The 18,760-nt window shown below is 45.0% G+C and overlaps 1 protein-coding gene across 1 annotated transcript in view; it reads right to left on the reverse strand.

Moving 5' to 3' along the window:
* Positions 1-521: 521 nt before the first annotated feature.
* The window catches only part of RFXAP (regulatory factor X associated protein), a 95,455-nt gene continuing 77,216 nt past the window's right edge, over positions 522-18,760 (reverse strand). Inside the window, exon 3 of the mRNA XM_078657191.1 lies at positions 522-2,906. Coding sequence (XP_078513317.1) covers positions 2,799-2,906 — 108 coding nt within the window. The 3' untranslated portion in view covers positions 522-2,798. The remainder of the gene's footprint in view (positions 2,907-18,760) is intronic.

An 18,760-nucleotide genomic window follows, 5' to 3' on the forward strand; every position in this document is an offset into this window, starting at 1 on the left:
AGGGGTTGATAGGTTTAATGTGGCAAGGGCCTGGCAGCCCTATAAGAGTCCACCAAGGAGAGAACAGCACATAGAGCACTGGATTCACAATGTATGGGGCAGAAGGTTTCATCACTGCGGGGGTGGGGGGGAAGCTTTGTGGCATCCAGAGACAAAGAAATCAAGGCCTCGCAGGTCATACAAAAGAAAGGCGGGTCGTTTCAATCTGGCCTTTGGAGCGGAGATTGAGTTTTAGTCTAGTGGGAGAATGGGCTCAGAGGAGTTAGTATGCTATGACAAGGTGGATAAGCAAACACCCGGGAGATGAGCTTTCTGTGGAGGGTGGGGGAAACCGCAGGACAGTACCACTGCAGCACGGAAAGGGCACAACCATTGGCTGATAAGCAGTTTCAGTTATAGGGTGTCCAATAATGAGGAAGGCCTTCGAGGTGCTAACCAGGCCTTATACATTCAGGTGACGTCTAATAGGGTAGGTAGAAGGAGGTGGGTGAGGTCTGGTGTGGTACCCAGGATCCCCTGGATTTTTTTTCTTTTAGCTTGGTTTGGACATTTAAATTATTTCCTCCTGTAATATTACTTTGTATGTTGTTCAAAGCCACTCTTGCCATGACTCTGCTCTTGGAATATCCTGTGTACAACAGGTGGAGGTTAAGATACATAGGAGGACAGGGACCTCAGACCCCCATACAGTTAACAAATTAAAATCCAGAATGCAACATTCCGTGCACTCCACTAAATATGGTTTCAAACGTAATGTATTTAACAACAATATGAAGTTTTAAGCACATTTATTCCTAAACTGTCCGCCGTTTTTTTCAATGGGGATTAATGGCTTAAGTGTTCCTCCAATTCTAACAGGGATGGTAACAGGAGTTACCATTGCGAGCACAGCTGAGCTCTGTAGTAAATATGAGAATGCAGTGTGTTTCACCCAGTTACTGAAAGGGAAGCAAGAGGTTTCCTGTTCTTGGCCATTTTACGGACCACTTGTAATAGTGCCCTAAATAGAACAGATACAGTAGCAAGTTTTAATCTCACATTCTTATGAAGCATAGATGAGTAACAGTCAGATACTCAATAAATACCATGTGAGACAAGAGGTAAAAAGCACGCAAAAACAACCAATCACAATAGACAACACTCTTGTGATAATCAGTGTTACCTACATGGGTTCTTTAACATACCCACTGTTTTTTGTAGTTTCGATTCATTGCCGGACCTTTAAGAGTACTGCACAACTAAGAGAGAAGCAGTTCAAACGCTGAGCCTTGATGTATTCACAAGTATCCAGTCATTCTTTTTTAATCTGTACACAAATAATACTAACCTTTTAAACACCCTTAACACGAAGAAAACACGATGGAGTGTCAATCCGAGATGACAGTCGAGTGCTGAGAGGTTGAGTTTGTTCCACTGTCTGTAAGTAATCTTGTTGCTCGCAGTTGAAAGAGTTAAGGTGGTGTTTGCTCTGGATATTGGGAAATATTCCTGTTATTATCATACCTTAAGGCAGAGCGAAGAAAATAGATGCCAGGTCTTTATTGGGTGTGTAACACACTGGTATTAATTGGAAAAGTCAGTAGGTGACCTTGACTTGCAGAGGAACTTCAGATGCTGTAAGGAACAAAGTAATGATACCGCTAACATTTTAATTTTAAATAGTAACTTTGAAGAGGTTATGCTACCACCACTCTGCATCGATTCTTCTGTGTTAACAATAAATATTTCCTCCTCAGAAAAAAGAGTTACGTTACGAATAGCAAAATAAAGAACAGTACACTATTTCGTATCTACAACAGTCTTGCATTCACAGCTGGCTCACGGGACCTTGCCAACACTTCAGTGGAACGGCCACACTTTGTTTACTCTTATCCATATTGAAAGGTTTGATTGCTGGAGGTGATGCTTCTTGCCCCTCTGCCCATATACATGAGATGAAGTAGTAATGTAATTGCCATGCAGAGGATTACCAGAAAGGCAATGCCAGCAGCAACAAAAAAATAATTAAAAAAAACAGACATACATATTCCTGGTCCTCACTGCACAGAGCAAAGTATGAAAGTGCTATTTCCAAGGGTCAGGCCACACCTCACACTACAAGTATGATGGCGGGGTGAAAACAACACACAGCTTGGTTGTTCAATATATACAAATAGATCAAAAAGCCCATGTATTCTTCTTCTTGATTGTCTTTCCTGGCATACTAACTCTAAGGCGTTGAATTCTTGAGGGAGCGACTCGGCTTTCTTTTTTCCTAGGTCAATAAATAAAGCGCTAGACTGAGTGATAACAACCTGCACAATTCAGTTGGGGTGAGCAGTGTGTAAATAGGTATTACTATAAGATCAATTACAGATTTGTGGATTGGATGTAACAAGATTCTCCTCCTCCAGAGGTGGCCGATGCGGGGGCTTCCCATGGAACATTTTGCTGTCACGATCTCTACAAGCGAACTAAGTCAGCATGAAATAGAATAGCTGTGTGAACCTGTATAATATTAATATGTTTGTTCCCTCAGACAGTAACTTTTTTTTTTCCCAACACGCTACATCAGGCTGCACTGTTAAAACATATTCCACGCGAATCTTTCTGAATGATCGGAGGAGCGGTCACATATTTCAATGGATTTTCAAACGGAGTTCCTAGTGCACAATCCACAGAAACATCATCCTCTGTGTTTTGAAACAATAAATACAGAAATGAGAAATACTCTCAAGTTCCAAAGGAGATTCTCTTTGTTTTTTTTACATAGTTCTTGAATGTAGAAAATCCACAGATCCGGTAGAATATGTCCCGCATCATACAGGTGCTCCTTGGAACGACTGTCGTTGCTCGCATGCCTGCTGACTAAGCAGTTGTTGCTGTTTTTGCAGAAACCGTACTACTTCTGGGCTTCTTAACAACGACTTGAAAAGATACAAGAAAATATTAAAAGTTATATATAGACCTACATCATTAGTTTGCATAGAGAAATTAGAAATGAAGGCATGCAGACAAAGGGTACTGCAAAATCAGACTGCAGGGCTACATTACACATTGGCACATCCAATAAGACTCACCTACACAAGAGCTATTGGCTTAGCCAATGTGTTTTAGCCATGTTGTACACTAGTATGGCAGCTGCTCAGCATGGCTAAAAGTTAGAGGAGGTCAAGAAAGTAGCACAGAGTGGAGTGGCGCGGAGTGGAGTAGCGTGGCGTAGAGTGATGCAGAGTGGAATGTCTGGAACTGTTGTAGAGTGGCATAGAGCTTTGTGGAGTTCCGTGGAGTAGAGTGAAGTGTAGTAGAGTGGCTTAGAGTGGATCGGTATAGACTGGAGGAAACAGTGGAGTAGAGTGTTGAAGAGCTTAGTGGCTTAGAGAGGAGTCGAGTATTGTAGAGTGGAGGGGCGGGGAGGGGCTTAGAGTAGAGTGGCAGTCGAAGAGATTGTTGTAGGGAGGAGTAGAGTGTCCTAGAGTGGAGTGGAGTAGAGTAGAATGGAGTGCAATAGAGTTGTGGAGTAGAGTGTTGTAAAGTGTCATAGAGTGGAGGGTCAGAGTGGAGTATAGTGGCATAGAGTGGAGTATAGTGGCATAGAGTGGAGTACAGTGGCATAGAATAGCATGGAGTAGTGTTGTAGAGTGACATACAGTGAAGTGTCGGAGTAAAGTGGCGTAGAGTGGAGTGGCGTGGTGCAGAATGGAGTAGAGTGGTGTAAAGTTGAGGGGAATAGTGTGCCGTACAGTGCAGTGGTGTCAAGTGGAGTATCAGAGTGGCGTAACATAGAGAGGAGTGGTGTAGTGTACACTGGAGTAAGGTGTTGTTAACTGGGGTAAGGTGTCTTAGAGTGGCGTACTGTAGAGTACAGTGGAGTGGTGTATGGTAGAATGGAATAAAGTGTCAGAATGGAGAGGAGTAGAGTGAAGTAAAGAGGTGTAGACTGCTGTATGTGAACAGGCGTAGACTGGTAGAGTAGAGCAGCACAGAGAAGAGTAGTGTGGAGTGGTGTAATGTGGAGTAGAGTGGCATGGAGAGGTGCAGAGTGTCAAAGAGTGGAGTACAGTGTTGAATAGAGTGTTGTAGAGAATTGTGGTGCAGTGGTAGTGTACAGTGTCGTGCAATAGAGTGGCGTAGGGCGGAGTGATCTAGCGCAGGGGGGTGTAGAATGTTGTAGAGTGTCGTGGAGTAGAGGGCGTAGTAGCTCACTACCAATACAGACAACACATTTTCAATTGAAATAACCATAACATTTGACATACGGTTTTACTGATAAAAGTATACAACGCACAAATGATAATCTATGGAAATGGAATCACCTAGTGTATTGATTTTCTTTGCTCATATTAAAATATGTTTCCACCACACTTCAGAATTACAAGAAAATTTGCTTCATTAGTGCTTTCCTAGTCCTGTATATAATCTGAAATATGTGCACTGTTTGTTTACAAACATTTAAATTCTGTAGTGTGCTAGAAAAAAATAACATCACACAGCCTTCCTCCAGCACCCCCATACCCAGCATGATTGTCATATAAATCCTCCCACTTTGAAGTCATAGAAAGAAAATTAAGCACCAAGCTCTCTAAGAAAAACGAGCCCAATGTTTGATCTGTCTTTGAATGCATAGCAATTGCGACAAATTTAGAACAAAATTCAAAAGGCCTGTTTAAAGAAAGCAAGCTCTCGTGGAAGAATACAGTAAACAAGCTATGCTCCACTGGAGGGACAAAGACATACTGGACAGCCTAAAACAAATGAAGCCATAAAACAAAGCAAGCAACTGTGAGTTAAAAACACAAAGTCAGTGGTAAGCAGTGGGCAGAATGCATTCCCAGGGAAGCTTTCCGAATTTTCCCAAGAAGTCTTTGCAAATCAGAAAACTGCACTGTCTGGTAGGCTTTGGCCTTTAACGGAGTGCATTCAAGACTAAAAATATATACAATTCTTTAACCAAATACATTCAAACAAGATACACTAATTTTGGTGTAAAAGGTCAGCTTCATATAATCATTACCAAAGAGGATGATGGACGGAGCGTTTGAGCAAATCAAACACTCACCTCCAGTCAACTGATCTGGGTTTAATCATCACCATTTTTTAGCTCACTCCACCACCCCAGTTCAGTGGTATCGCTTTGTTCGCCCTAAGTTGGCAGGGTATGCCCAGACGTGGGTCCCTTGCTCACTTTGCCACTGGATTCAAGATAGCCTGGATGATGAGGGTTATGAACCCGAAACCGGTCCCAGGATGCTTGTTTCCGGTCCAGGGAAGACATGGCTTGGCATTTCTGGCTGGACTGTTCCTATGAGGCACAGGGTCAGACTGATTTTCATATGGCCATGTCTGAACTGGGGTGGTGGAGTGAGCTAGAGAATGGTGATGTATTAAACCCAGATCAGTTGACTGGGGGTGAGTGTTTGATTTGCTCTAACGCTCCGTCCATCATCCCCTTTGGTATCGCCTCATATAATCATTGTCATTTCCATTTTTTTTTTAAAAGATCAACTTCATATAATCGTTGGAATTTTACAGTTCCTGTAGGGAGCAATTACTGTTAGAGTGAAAATATGCAATTAATAATGTTAAGATAGGGGCTTCACAATGCTAAATGCAAGGAAACGTGCATCATTATTATTGAAAAACTTTTACCAAAAATGTGAGCAATATGAGAATCTCACTTAGCCCTGAAGAGTACCGAACATTTCAATTTCATATGTTTTTATTTAGGTTATTCTTTTCTTACAAAAATGTTGTCAGGAATTAGTAATTAGCTGCAACTATGGACCATGGTGTACGGTTACACACCTTGAGGCAACACACGTTGGAGAAACTAGTAAACGTAAAGAGAAGAGGACAACACTAACTGTCGCAGTACAACAACATCTATTTATCTATTTATTTACATGCTCAGTGAATCCACAGAGACACTCCAATCACCTTATAAACTATTGGACAAATCACATAAAAACATACAATAAGTAAGTAAACCAACCTTCAACCCCTCCTCAATTACAAATAGAATAATAATCATTCGAATTTTAGGTGCATTTAAATTTTATTTGATGACATCCTTAGAGAAATTATATAGATAAACAGATCCTTAGTACAACCGACGATGGTATTTGTCGCAATAACCAAAAGGCCTCTTTTTCACTGATTACAAAATGAATCACACAAAAAAATCAAACAACAAAACTAAGAGAAGGGCTGAAATTCGGCCACTTAGTCTACCTTCTTAAGCAGTCAGTGGAAGCAATAATATGGTAACCAAGCTAAAGCTTAATGTTACAGTCCTTAGCGATAAAACATGGAGATGGAAAGGTTAGAAGAGTCGGAGATATTACAGGTGGTAAAGCGCTATTTTGTACATTATGTTTGTTTGTGAAAATTATGGTGGTATAGGGATTAGATATTTATAACCTAGTCCGAGGACAGCAAAGGCAAATAAAAGACCAAAGTCCAGTGATCTTAGCTATTGATATGTCGTGCTCAATTTTCGTTCTGTTGACAAACAGATTTTTGTTTTGTAAAAGCGACCATGCCATGCTTTCACTTTAATAGTGGCCACGCACCTTTCTTTGATGCGGTTTGTCCAAAGAAAGGGGTGTGGCTTCCATGAATCGGAAAGCACCGCATAGGCGCTAGAAAAAAGTAATAAGTACACGAGACCGGGGGGCGCTAGGTGGCGCTTGACCTTAATGGCCGCGCTGTTGTGAGGCTCCCGCCGATCCGGGCGGATTTATCAACATAACCCCCATCCTTGGCACTAAATGTATTATTCTGCATCACCACTGGACAGCGGAATGCACGCGGCTGCCGAGGAACTGCTTTGAATACCTGTAGGTCACTGACCTGAGCCGCGACGAGCTGCGGGACCCGGCGGCGGGGCACGGAGGGAACGGTCTGGAGCGCCTGATCGGGACACGGAGCCGCGAGGAGCCGAGGCTGCGTGGGCCCAGTCGCGTGGCAGCCTTTGGTAGCCAGAGAGTCAATAGCACTGCAAGGTAGGTTGAGGCACCATTTTGAGGAACCCGCATAGCGACGCACTTGCCAGAACTGAAGCAAATGGCGGACATATGACAAGCACCTCACATCTTGGTTAGGACACCGCTTGGCTCTACATTTTGGCGACGCACACAAGACTGTGCTACACCTTAGTGAGGCGGGAGCAGGCTGCGACCCTGCACCGAGTGGGGACATACTGTGGGCCTGAAGTGATGGCATCGATTGCGCATTGCGGGGACAAGTCCCGAGGAGCAGAACCACGCTGAATCCTCCCCTGCAGCTATTATATCACCACCGCACGGTGTGTCCATTCGAACTCCTGGTAGCTCATCATGGGGCGAACTGAGCCCAAGCAGGCAAAGCTGTCCTTCGATGCAAGGAAGGTTTCTGACCACAGCTCCAAAGAACGGGTTGAATCTGACCCGCCAGAAACCAGAGATGACGACTGGAAGGCGCTGTTAGTAGGGATGCAACAGAGTCTCACCTCCATTGACTCCAAGATAGACGCTATGAATAGCCGACTAGAAAATGTGGTGCAGAAGCTTGACCAGCATGAGGAACGGCTTAAGGAGGTGGAACACAGAGTGCCGGGGCTGGAGGATGGCGCAGGTACCACTAAACAACAAATGCTGCAGATGGATAAACTACTGGAGGTTATCGCCGACTAGAATGAGGAGTTGGAGGCCCGCTCCCGTAGGAACAACGTTAGGATACTGGGCCTTGCGGAATCGACCAATACCGGCAGGCTTGAGGACTTCATGGAACGGCTACTAGCTGAACTGTTTGGCAAGGATTCATTTTCTGCACATATGACTATTGAGCGGGCGCACAGATCATTGGCGGCACGTCTACCACCGGGTGCCCCACCACAACCCATGATTGTGCTCTTTTTAAATTATCGGGATCGGGACACGGTCCTACGGCTGGCACGTGAGAAGCGGGAAGTGCGGTACGAGAACATCACCTTAGCTTTTTACCCTGACTTTATCCAGGCTGTGCAGGAAGCGCGACGGAAATTCACAGCCGTGAGGAAAAAACTGCAAGCGAAAGAGATCACGTATGCTATGCTCTACCCTGCAAGATTGAAGATTCATCACCGGGGAACACAACATCTGTTCAGCTCACCCCAGCAGGTCGAAGAGTACCTAAAGCGTGACCGCAGCCCTGAACGGAGGGAGGAGGCTACCCGCAGGCGCTCCCGGTCCCACTCACCATTGTCGGAACCTGGCTGATGCTGTACTCCCGTGGTAAGCGGGCAGTGGCAGTCCTGAAGTACAGAGGCTCCTGACCACTGATCCAAGTGGGTGATGTACTACTATGGCTTATTGACTGTTGAGTTATGGCTTCCCGCCCGGACGCTTGCCGACATCCCGTCACGGATGGGTGAAATAGTTCGGCAGAGTGAGGTAGCGGGAGCCCCTAGCAGTCCCCATTAGAAGGCATTCACCTTAGTACGAGTTTGGGTTAAGCTTGTTACGGGATACGTATGACTGTCGTTGAGTTGTATGTAGGGGGGGGGGGAGGGTTGGTAATTCCTGGCCAGTTGGGGGTGCCGGTGTGGGTGGGGGTAGGGTAGGGGGGACACAAACACATTGCAAGATTGAACACAACGGAAGCGATTATTGTGGAACGCAGAATGCATTGGGAACTCAGCATGGCCAATGACATCAGTACTAAAGATTACCTAAGGTAATTTCCTGGAATGTGCGAGGCTTAAATGATCCAAGAAAGCGAAGGCAGGTACTGGGATATTTAGAGCGTTACCAAATCCATGTGGCCCTATTGCAGGAAACCCACCTCCCGCATGGAGGGGCGCCTCAGTTTGCCACACGATGGGCCTCACATAGCTGTTCCGCTTCAAACTCCAGTTACTCCAGAGGGGTGGCTATACTTATCAAACAGGGAGTGCAATTCGTGTTGGGAGGGATGGAACTTGATCCTGAAGGAAGGTACTGTGTGCTTTGGGGGAGGCTGCATTCCCATGATGTTGCGATTGCAAATTACTATGGCCCCAATATTGATGATGTACACTCCTTACTCGTGCTGAGAGGCAAACTAAACACGCTGTGGATTGCCCATGTCCTATGGGGAGGAGATTTTAATACTGTTGTAGATCCCACACGCGATCGTTCCCATGCTGTGGCAGTGCATTACACCATTGCACAACGTACCCTACATGACATCATAAAGTCTGATAAGTTGTAAGACATGTGGCGTCACCTGCACCCTTCCTGGAAGGAGGGGACACATCACTCCGCTGTACATGACACATGGGCCAGGCTTGATTATGTACTGGTGGCGGTGGGAATGGCGCATTGGGTGGGAAGGGCAATACATCTAGCACATACATATTCAGATCACTCTCCTGTGATGGTGACATTACAACCACCGGTAGACCTCATCCCCTATCTTGGCTGGAGAGTAAATCCACAGCATTTGCAGGACACGGTTTTCAGAACGGAGATGGAACAGGACATTAAGGATTTTTTTTACTAGGAATATTGACTCGGTGGACAGCCTAACAACGGCCTGGGAGGCATTTAAGGTGACAGTGCGGGGATGGTGTTTGGCCAAAGGTGGGGGTTTATTGCGGGACCTTCGGCAAGAGATACAAAAACTGGAAGGAGAGCTAAAATCACTTGAACGGGAATTAAGTGTTAGGGGTGATTCCGGAGAATTAAGAGCCAACCTGAGAGAGAAAATGTCAGCATATAAGGTGGCAGCAGACAGGGAGTGTAAGTTCCGTGGGAAGCACTTTGTGGCTCGAGTCTATGGCGAAGGAGACTGACCGGGTAGGGCTCTGGCAGGTGCGGTTCGGGCCCCTAGATTTCAGAACTATATTACGGAATTGCAGGATGAGCGGAGATGTGTGCATAGAAACCTCCCAGACCAAATGGCTACTTTAGTAGAATTCTACACCAGGCTTTACACATCGCAAAGGGGTACCCCACTAGACCTTAAGGAATACTTGGCAGATACGGCTCTGGCATGGCTAGGGGATGCGCAGTGTAAGTTTCTGGTCGATGAAATAAAGGAGGCCATTATGACCATGTCGTCTGGGAAAGCTCCCGGGTCCGATGGACTTCCTATAGATTTTTATAAAACCTATGTAACCGTCTTGGCACCGATACTTAAGGCAGTTTTCTATGAAGCATTAGAGGAAGGCCGCTTGCCGACAACCATGAGGGAAGCACAAATAATGTCATTATTAAAACCTGGTAAGTCCCCACTACATTGTGACTCGTATCGGCCACTATCGCTTTTTAATAGCGACACCAAAATTTTAGCCAAAGTACTTGCGACAAGACTAAATTTACTTCTAGAAACACTAGTCTTATCGGACCAAGCGGGGTTTGTGCCGAGCCGAGCCACAGCCCATAACCTAAGGACTCTCCTGGCTGTTCTACAAGATATCGACCCGAATAGCGCGGCGGTGGCTGTCTTTTTATACGCCACCAAAGCGTTTGATTCTGTAGAATGGGATTATTTGATGGGGACGTTACATCATATGGGAATGCCAAACTCCTTTGTTAATTGGATTAAGCTGCTTTACACTCAGCCGTGCTTCTCAACGGCTCTAGATCCACGACCTTCCTGATCGCCAGGGGCTGTCTGCTCTCCCCGGTGTTGTTTGCCCTGGAGATAGAACCCCTGGCTGCGAATCTGAGGCAGCACCACAATCATAGGAGCCTCATATACCCCTGCAGACAGCTGCTAGTTTCGTTCTACGCAGACAACATAACGGTGTATATCCATAGACCACAAGATAACCTTAACCCAGTTTTGAGAGAGATCACTAGGTACGGAGCGGTGGCCGGAGTGCAAATAAATTGTAAATTGGGGCAAATCTGCTGTTTACCCCTTAATGAGTCACACCCTGCCACACCCATTGGACGTGGAGTCAGGAGACTTTAAATATCTGGGCATCCAGGTCACCAGAGATAGGGATGCATTACTGAGGACCAGTTATGGGCAAGCCATGGAAAAGGTGACAGATAACATATCCAAATGGATAAAACTACCTCTTTCAATGGCTGGGAGGATATCTTTAATTAAAATGAACATTCTACCGAAATTTTTATACTTATTCATAAACATTCCGTACTACCCGGGGGCCTTCTTCTTTCATGTGCTTAATACGCAACTAGTGCGTCTCGTATGGGGCGGTAAGCAAACGCGGTTGAAGTTAACCACATTTATGCTGCCGTACCGGGCGGGTGGATTTGATGTTCCTAACTTTGAACAATATTATTATAGAGCGCAGGCACACTATGCGGTATACTGGTTTCATCCACCCCCATATATGCCTCACCTCGTGATAGAGGATGGGTATATGGCACCTATCCCGACGTCTGAGTATGAGTTTCTTCCATCCAAGGAGCGATATGTAGACCCTTCCACGGTGGACTGTACAGTTCGAGCGTGGAACTGGCTAGCGAAGGCTGAAGGGGTACAGGTGATGTACTCTCCTAGGATATCCTTAAGACATTGCCCTTTGTTACCTGTGACAGGTGAAAAGATTTGCCAACGTTTGTTAGATAAACTACAACTTAGGACTTGGGGAGACCTGTATGTTAATGGCGAATTCCGCACAAAAGATCAGTTTTTTGGAGAACATGGGCACTCCTTCATGGAGGTGTTCCTCTACACACGACTTAGGCAGAGTGTTAAGGCCAAAACCCCGAAGTTTTCCCGAAGAACCGGAGATCTTCATGTCACTACACTTAATGTTACACACTGATACCCCCACACACGTTATCTCTATGCTGTATAAACGAGTACATAGTGCTCCCCCCCCATGTCAGGTCCGCGCCCGAAGGGAATGGGATGCTGATGCAAGATGAAGGGGAAGAGGTAGCTGGGGAAGGATCTCAGGTAGATTGAGTGAGACGTGCTGCAGTGCCGGTAATGTTACAATGTGGTGGGTGGTTATGGAGTGGACGACGTGTGGGGTGAGCACGGGGAGGGAATACAGGTCCATCTGAACTTTAGGCTGACAACCCAGAGACATTGCCTCGCTTCGCGAGAGGATACTTGTACTTTCAACTTATATATGACCGCAATGACTGATTTCTCTTCCTATTATGTGCGTTTAAGGGGAGGGGGGATTGGGGCAGGGAGAGGGTGGGAGGGTGGGGAAGAGTTGGGGGGGAGGTAGGAGGGAGAACAATATAGATCATACTTGTTTGTATGGCTTCAGATTGCAATTGTATTGGAGGATTTGCATTGAATTGTATACCATGATACACTCTGTAATGAAACCTTTTTGGTATAAATAAATTAAAAAATAAATAAATAAGTACACACGACCTCTATACTTAACCCGTTTACCTCGGCGGAAATTACACCGCGGTGCGGGTGTTCGATTGCGCGGGCGGGGCTGCGTCAGCCAACGGACGTGCGTACTAGTACCGAGGTAGTGCTGAAGTGATGCCATTGGCCGTCGAACGAACGCAAGGGGTTAAAGCAGACCGCCCTACTGAAATAAATAAACACAGCCACTATAGTAAAAGCGGACCGTCATTAGTAAATAAAATAAAAGTGGGCAGCGTGCTGTGACATAGTGGGTGGAATAGGGGCAAATCATTAAACAAAATAGTGCTCACAGCCAAGATAAAGCAGACTGTAAGAAGACAAGTAAAAGGTCCAGTAGTTATGGGAGGTAACAAATGCAAACAAGGCGGTATCAAGGAGGGACTAACAAGCCAAATAACGACTCCGAAGCCAGAGTTTACGAAAGACAATGACAAAAGCCAATTACAAATATGGGCGGAGACTGGGCGGGGCTTCAAAGCCATACTCCAATACTGCATGCCTCGCAGCAGCGCATGCACTGCCCAGGCTCGACCTAAAATGGCTAACTGTTGAAGATAGCAGTCTTGAGCAGTGGCAGTCTTGGTAGAAGTCTTTATAATTTCCAACTTTCGTTCTGGGCCGGAGCAGTAGTGGTTTTTGGATTACGTATTAGCGGCCCGGGGCATTCCAGAAGCCATGTCTGTGCTTGCTCTTGAGAGTTTGTTTTCTACCAGTGCTAGAAATTTTACTAACTTGCAGTTTAACTGTTTGTCCTGTGGTTTGAAACAAGCTATCACAGCCTGCCTCCGTGGTTAGATTCACAAAGGTTGAACTACGGTTTAAGTAGGCGAGACCTCTCCTACTTCAGGCTGATACACATGCAGGTCTGAAGTGCCATGCCCTAATTTCAAGTCAAGTCATTATACTTTTATTCGACACATGTATCATAAAAAGTACAAACATATAGTACACACATAATTATAAAAAACAGTTCATTATTTACAAAAATACATACAAGAGTTATGTGGAAGAATTGACTTGATGAACATTTTTTAAAATCTTAGTCCTAATGATCCATGCACAAGATAAAAACTTTGCAACCCCACAAATAATAACCATAGGAGAGGTGTTGGAAATAAGAATACGCAAAGCTGATTTGTAATCTCTAACACCAAGATTCTTTAGTACTGGTTTTAACCATTTCTTCCTAGGTAGGATGTATGCCTTGCAGGCAAAGAAAAAGTGGCCCAATGATTCTTCGGGATTTGTACAACCTGGACACTTTATATCCTCTTCCCTCCTATTATTCCATCTAGATGTAAAAGTTTTGAGGGGCAATGTTCCATATCTAAATTTAAGATATAAAGTCCTTTCCCGAGGAATCTGAATAAAATCCAAAAACAATTCCAATTTTAAAGTGCATTTATGGGTCAAAAAAGTCTCGGTCAAATGTCCCCAGTTTGGGTTTTGTAGCGCCTTGGCCTCTATCCAGTCCCAATATAATTTTTTCACCACTTGTTTTGGTGGAGGTGATTGGGATACCCAAGCGTCTCTTAAACCCACACTTGCTACAAGATGTTTTAAAGTATTTAGCCACTTAATTTTGCCTGAAGTATTTAATTTTAGCATTTCATCTAACACTAAGGCATAGTTAGCTAATTCGGGGGTCCTCCTCAAACGGACCCAGTATAAGAGGGGACGGAGCTGGAGGATGTCCCGAATAGACTTTCTAGCCAGGTCTAAGAATAGCGGTTTGAGTGGTGTAGAGGATGGAAGTGATACCAAGTCCCTCATAAACTTGTTCTCTGATCGGACGTGGTCGTTGGTATTCTCATTGCCCCACAGTTCCGAGCCATAAACAGCTGAGGCAATTGCTTTACCCTCATAAACAGATAAGGCAGGGGCAACTGGCCTACTCACAGAGAGACGTTGGTTTTTTAAAATAGTGCCGGAAACCCTTTTAAGATTTAAAATCATTTTATATATATGGGGTTCCCATTTCAAATGATTATTAATCCTAACACCAAGGTAATCAAACTCTTCGACCACCTCCAAAGGAGATCCATTCAAGGTCAAGTGGATATTCCTATATTTCCTCTTGGCGGTCATAACCATTAGTTTAGTTTTAGTTGTGTTTATTGTAAGACCCCGTTCCTGACAAAAAACACTAAACTGATCAAGAAGGGTTTGAAGGCCTGTGGGGGTTTTTGATAAGAGGAGGGTGTCGTCGGCAAAGAGGAGCGATGGCGTTTTCTCCCCAGCCACAATTGGGGCGTCGGCTGGTATATCTTGCAGATGTTTCACCACCCCATTTATAAAGAGGGAGAATAAAGTAGGGGCAATCACGCACCCCTGCCGCACCCCTCTGTTAACAGGTATACTCTTGGTGAGTTGCCCATGCGCCCCCCAGCGTATCTTCGCATAAGTACCCTCATGGAGTTTGATAATAAGATTTAGCAGATAGGATGGGAAACCCATATCCAATAGGACATTCCAAAGTTTAACACGGGGTATTACGTCAAAAGCAGTTTTGAGATCAATAAAAGCCAGATAAAGGCTCCCTCTGGCTATTGACACTGTTTTCCAAAAAACTGCACAAAATCTGAAAACTTGGTCAATGGCCCCTACATTACTTCTGAATCCAGCCTGAAAATGGGACAAAATATTTTCTTCCATAAGCCAGCCCTCAATCCTATTTACAATTACCCTACCAACTACTTTTTGAATAACATCAATTAAACTAATTGGTCTGTAGTTGGCAGGGTCCTCTCTCTCACCCTTTTTAAAAACGGTGACAACTTCAGCACCCTTCCATGAGTCCGGTACTTGCTGGCCCAACTGAATGAGGTTCAGAACATTTACAATAAAATCAGCCCAAACCAGTGGGTTAAACAACAATAAATCACCCGGGATTCCGTCCGGGCCAGGTGCCTTACCCGGTTTTATTTTAAGGATGGCCTCCTGTACCTCACGGGGCGTAAAGAATACATCTGTAAAGCCATCATTCCGATGGACCGAACAGTCGGTACCTATTATAGGGGATGCTAGCGCAATTTCCAAGGAGCCTACGCCATATAATTTCGAGAAGTGGGAATGCCATTGGGACTCAGTTATATGGTTTGGAATAGGCTCAGCGCCTCGTCTATCAATGACGTTAATCAATTTCCAAAATGCAGTAGCATTTTTCCCATGAGCCGCTTCCTTTAGAGCCTGCCAATGTCCTCTTCCCAATCTTTTTCGCAATACTAATGCGATACTCATTTCTAGCTAATCTAGCAGCTGAGGCATCCTTATTTTTAATAGCTAGTGAAATTGCTTTTCTTTTTCCTCTACAGGAGGCAGTATACCAAGGGTTCCCCTTTTTTTGCGTACATTTAGTCAATTGGCATCCCTTGTTTTTTTTAGAGAAAAACATACTGATCTCCCCTATTAGGTCTTTATACTTAGTTGCCAGCACCGGCCCCTGAAGCTGGAGTGAAATTTGATTCACTGGTACCAGGGCAGATGAAGCAGCCGAAACTAGAACCCTAATATTCTCAAGTGTCCCTTCATTACACCTAACCACATTCCATTTAATCCTGCGATTACAGTTAGAAGGGACTAATTCTTTAGTAATCAGCTCATTTTGAACCTCCTCACCAATATTGTCTCCCCAGAACATACCCATGCAGAGGGGATTATGGTCACTATCAATCCTCTGGCTGACCTCCATATCAACAAGATTGGCCCATGACCATACATCCAAAAGGATGTAGTCAATCCGTGACGGGCAGCCTATTCGATTGAAGGTCATAGCGCCCATACGATCGGATGTGGTACGGCCGTTTAAGGCCCATAGGTCATAGGCAGACACCAGGGCATTTAACTGAATAGCTCGAGCCGACCACTTCTTAATTGGGGCCAGAGATAAGGATGGAATTAACTGGTTTCCTGGTTTTTTAAAAGAGCCCAAGAATTCATCCTCATCGAGAGGCTCAAATGTACAATTAAAATCACCTCCCACTAATACTGAGGATTTAGAAGGGAGGGCTGAAAGCCTGTTGTCTAACAACTCCAGTATTGGAGACGATTGGCCCCCTGGGAGCCCCCTGGCGTAGATACAGAAAAGTTCAAAAACATTCCTGGCAGACTGCCTTTTAACAGTTATATGGAGAATGTCATTACAGGGGACGTAATTAACAGTAACCTCACAATTCAAATCTATCCTGATCCAAATGAGTAGACCACCCGATGGGCGCCCCCTCCCAAGCTGTGTTGCAGGGACAAAGAATGTAGAATAACCCTGCTTGTGTTCTGGCTCTACACACCAGGTTTCCTGGAACATACAGATATGGAAATCTTCTAAGAAAATGTTCCATTCCGAATCGGGCAAGTTTTTCTTTAAGCCCGCTATGTTCCAGGACAGAATTTTAACAATGGAAGGGGACAACATAGGTATATCCAGGGCGGCCTGAGTAACAACATCCCCTGACAAGGGGTCTGGAATAGTGCTATCCAGATTGGGTACTTCCTCCCTGGTAGCAACGATAGAACCACTATCTACGGGAGTAGGTACCCCACAGCCCTTGGCATCTTCAATACTCTGGGGTGGTGGTCAGTCCACTTCTTCCAGCCCACTAAATCGATTATAACAAGGGAATAAGGGATAGTTGAGCTGTGGGCCCCATCCTTCTCCCTTAGACTGTGTATCTCCCTTCCACTGATTCCCCCTCCTCCTATGAACTAGATTCCATCCTTCCTCTACAGGCATTCCCCACTGTTGCTGATTCTGGTATGTGCCACCTCTACCCAAGCCTTTCATAGCCGGCCTCATCCAACTCCATCTAACATCCTCATGGCCCTCTTGCACATAAAAAAAAGACAGGGGTTTGGCTGATACCACTGACTTGCTATCACAGGGAGGAGAGGAACAGATAAATTCTACAAGTCGTGGGTCCTCAAACGTGATAACGACACAATCGCCCTTTATGCTTTTCTTCTTCCCACCTACCCAAGGTGCCCGTTCTACCATAAGTATATTCTTGTTTAGGCTAGGTGGTGGAGGGTAATTTTTGTCAAGCCAGTGGCATATTTTGTTTTTAATCGCCCAGAAGGGCTCAGAGGTGGACATTGGCAGCTCAGGAATCCCCGTCAGAACGACCACATACGGACATGCATCAGGTGGTAAATTGATGTTACGTCGCGATGTGGTTTTTCTGGGCTGTGACTGGGGAATAATAAGAGCTGGGTTGTTAGGAGTCTTTCTACTCACTGCACTAGGTTCATTTCTATTCGCTGCACTCGGACATGTAGAAGTGGAGGGTTTAATATTATTCACTATGTTAGATGCCGGTAGAGGAGAAATGGAAGGGTTGATTGTGGGAACCGGAATACTCCCCGTGGGTGGATTTATGTTAACAATCCCAGTGTTAGCAACAGGTGGTGGAACCACCGAAATAGAGGGACCAGGGGTAGTCAGCCTAGGATCTTGAAGCACAAGAATAGTAGCTAGTTGATGTTCTATGTTGGAAAGCCTATTCTCCAGAGGCGAAAGCAAAGATTTTAACAAAGTAGACATAGACTCCATTAAAGAGTCAAGCCCGTCCCCTGAATTAGTTAGTGAGTCATTGCTTCCGCTAATATCCAGAATGCTGGCCAGGCTGCTATCATGGGTTATATCGTCCGGAACCCCTAGAGATAATAAATGGGGAGTGGAATCTAAAGGGTCAGACTCAGTATGATCAATGGGGGCCTGAAGAGTCCCATCATTTACTATCGCCACACCTGTATTATCCCCCCCGGAGTTAGAACCCATGGACCCTTGTAAAATTATGGCGGGGTTGTCTGTTGGAAAATTTATTGGGTTCAAGACATTTAAAGTTGACATAATAGTGTCTGACCCACCCGTCTTGGAAGAGTCTATAACATCATGATTAACTATCACGGGTGCTTGGGGGATGTTAGAGGGTAATGTGCTCATAACGGGGGCATTGATGGGAATTAGTGATTGGCAACTGGCAGGAGTGGAGTCATTAATGGGCATCCCAGCAGAAGTAACAACAAGGTTAATCAAACTTTGCGGCGGAGAATGTATCATTGCAATGTTGCCCAATGAAGACCTTTTTGCGTGAGCAAGGTCCAATGAAACCCTCCTTTCCATTAAAGAAATACCCTGGTCTATCAGAGAGTTTGTTCGAGAAATAAAATTATCTAGGGTACCAATAACTTTTTTAGTTTTATCGTTTCCAGCTCTCTGGCTCCTAGTTTTACGAGTGGACATCTCTGACAGGGTAAAAAGACAAAGGATAATAAAATAGCACAACAGATGACCCAAAGATAACAGTGAACACAGAGCAAACAGATAGGCTACCCAAAGGAAAAGTAACCCCGAAAGCTTCAATCAAAAAGATAATTGTAAAATTAAATACGAAGCTATAGTACAGGGGAAAAATAAAAGTGCGCCCAGACCAGGCACTGCAGGCCACTGAGGGCCCGCCCTTTG

This window comes from Lissotriton helveticus, chromosome 8 (assembly GCF_964261635.1).
Source record: "Lissotriton helveticus chromosome 8, aLisHel1.1, whole genome shotgun sequence".
Lineage (NCBI taxonomy): Eukaryota > Metazoa > Chordata > Amphibia > Caudata > Salamandridae > Lissotriton > Lissotriton helveticus.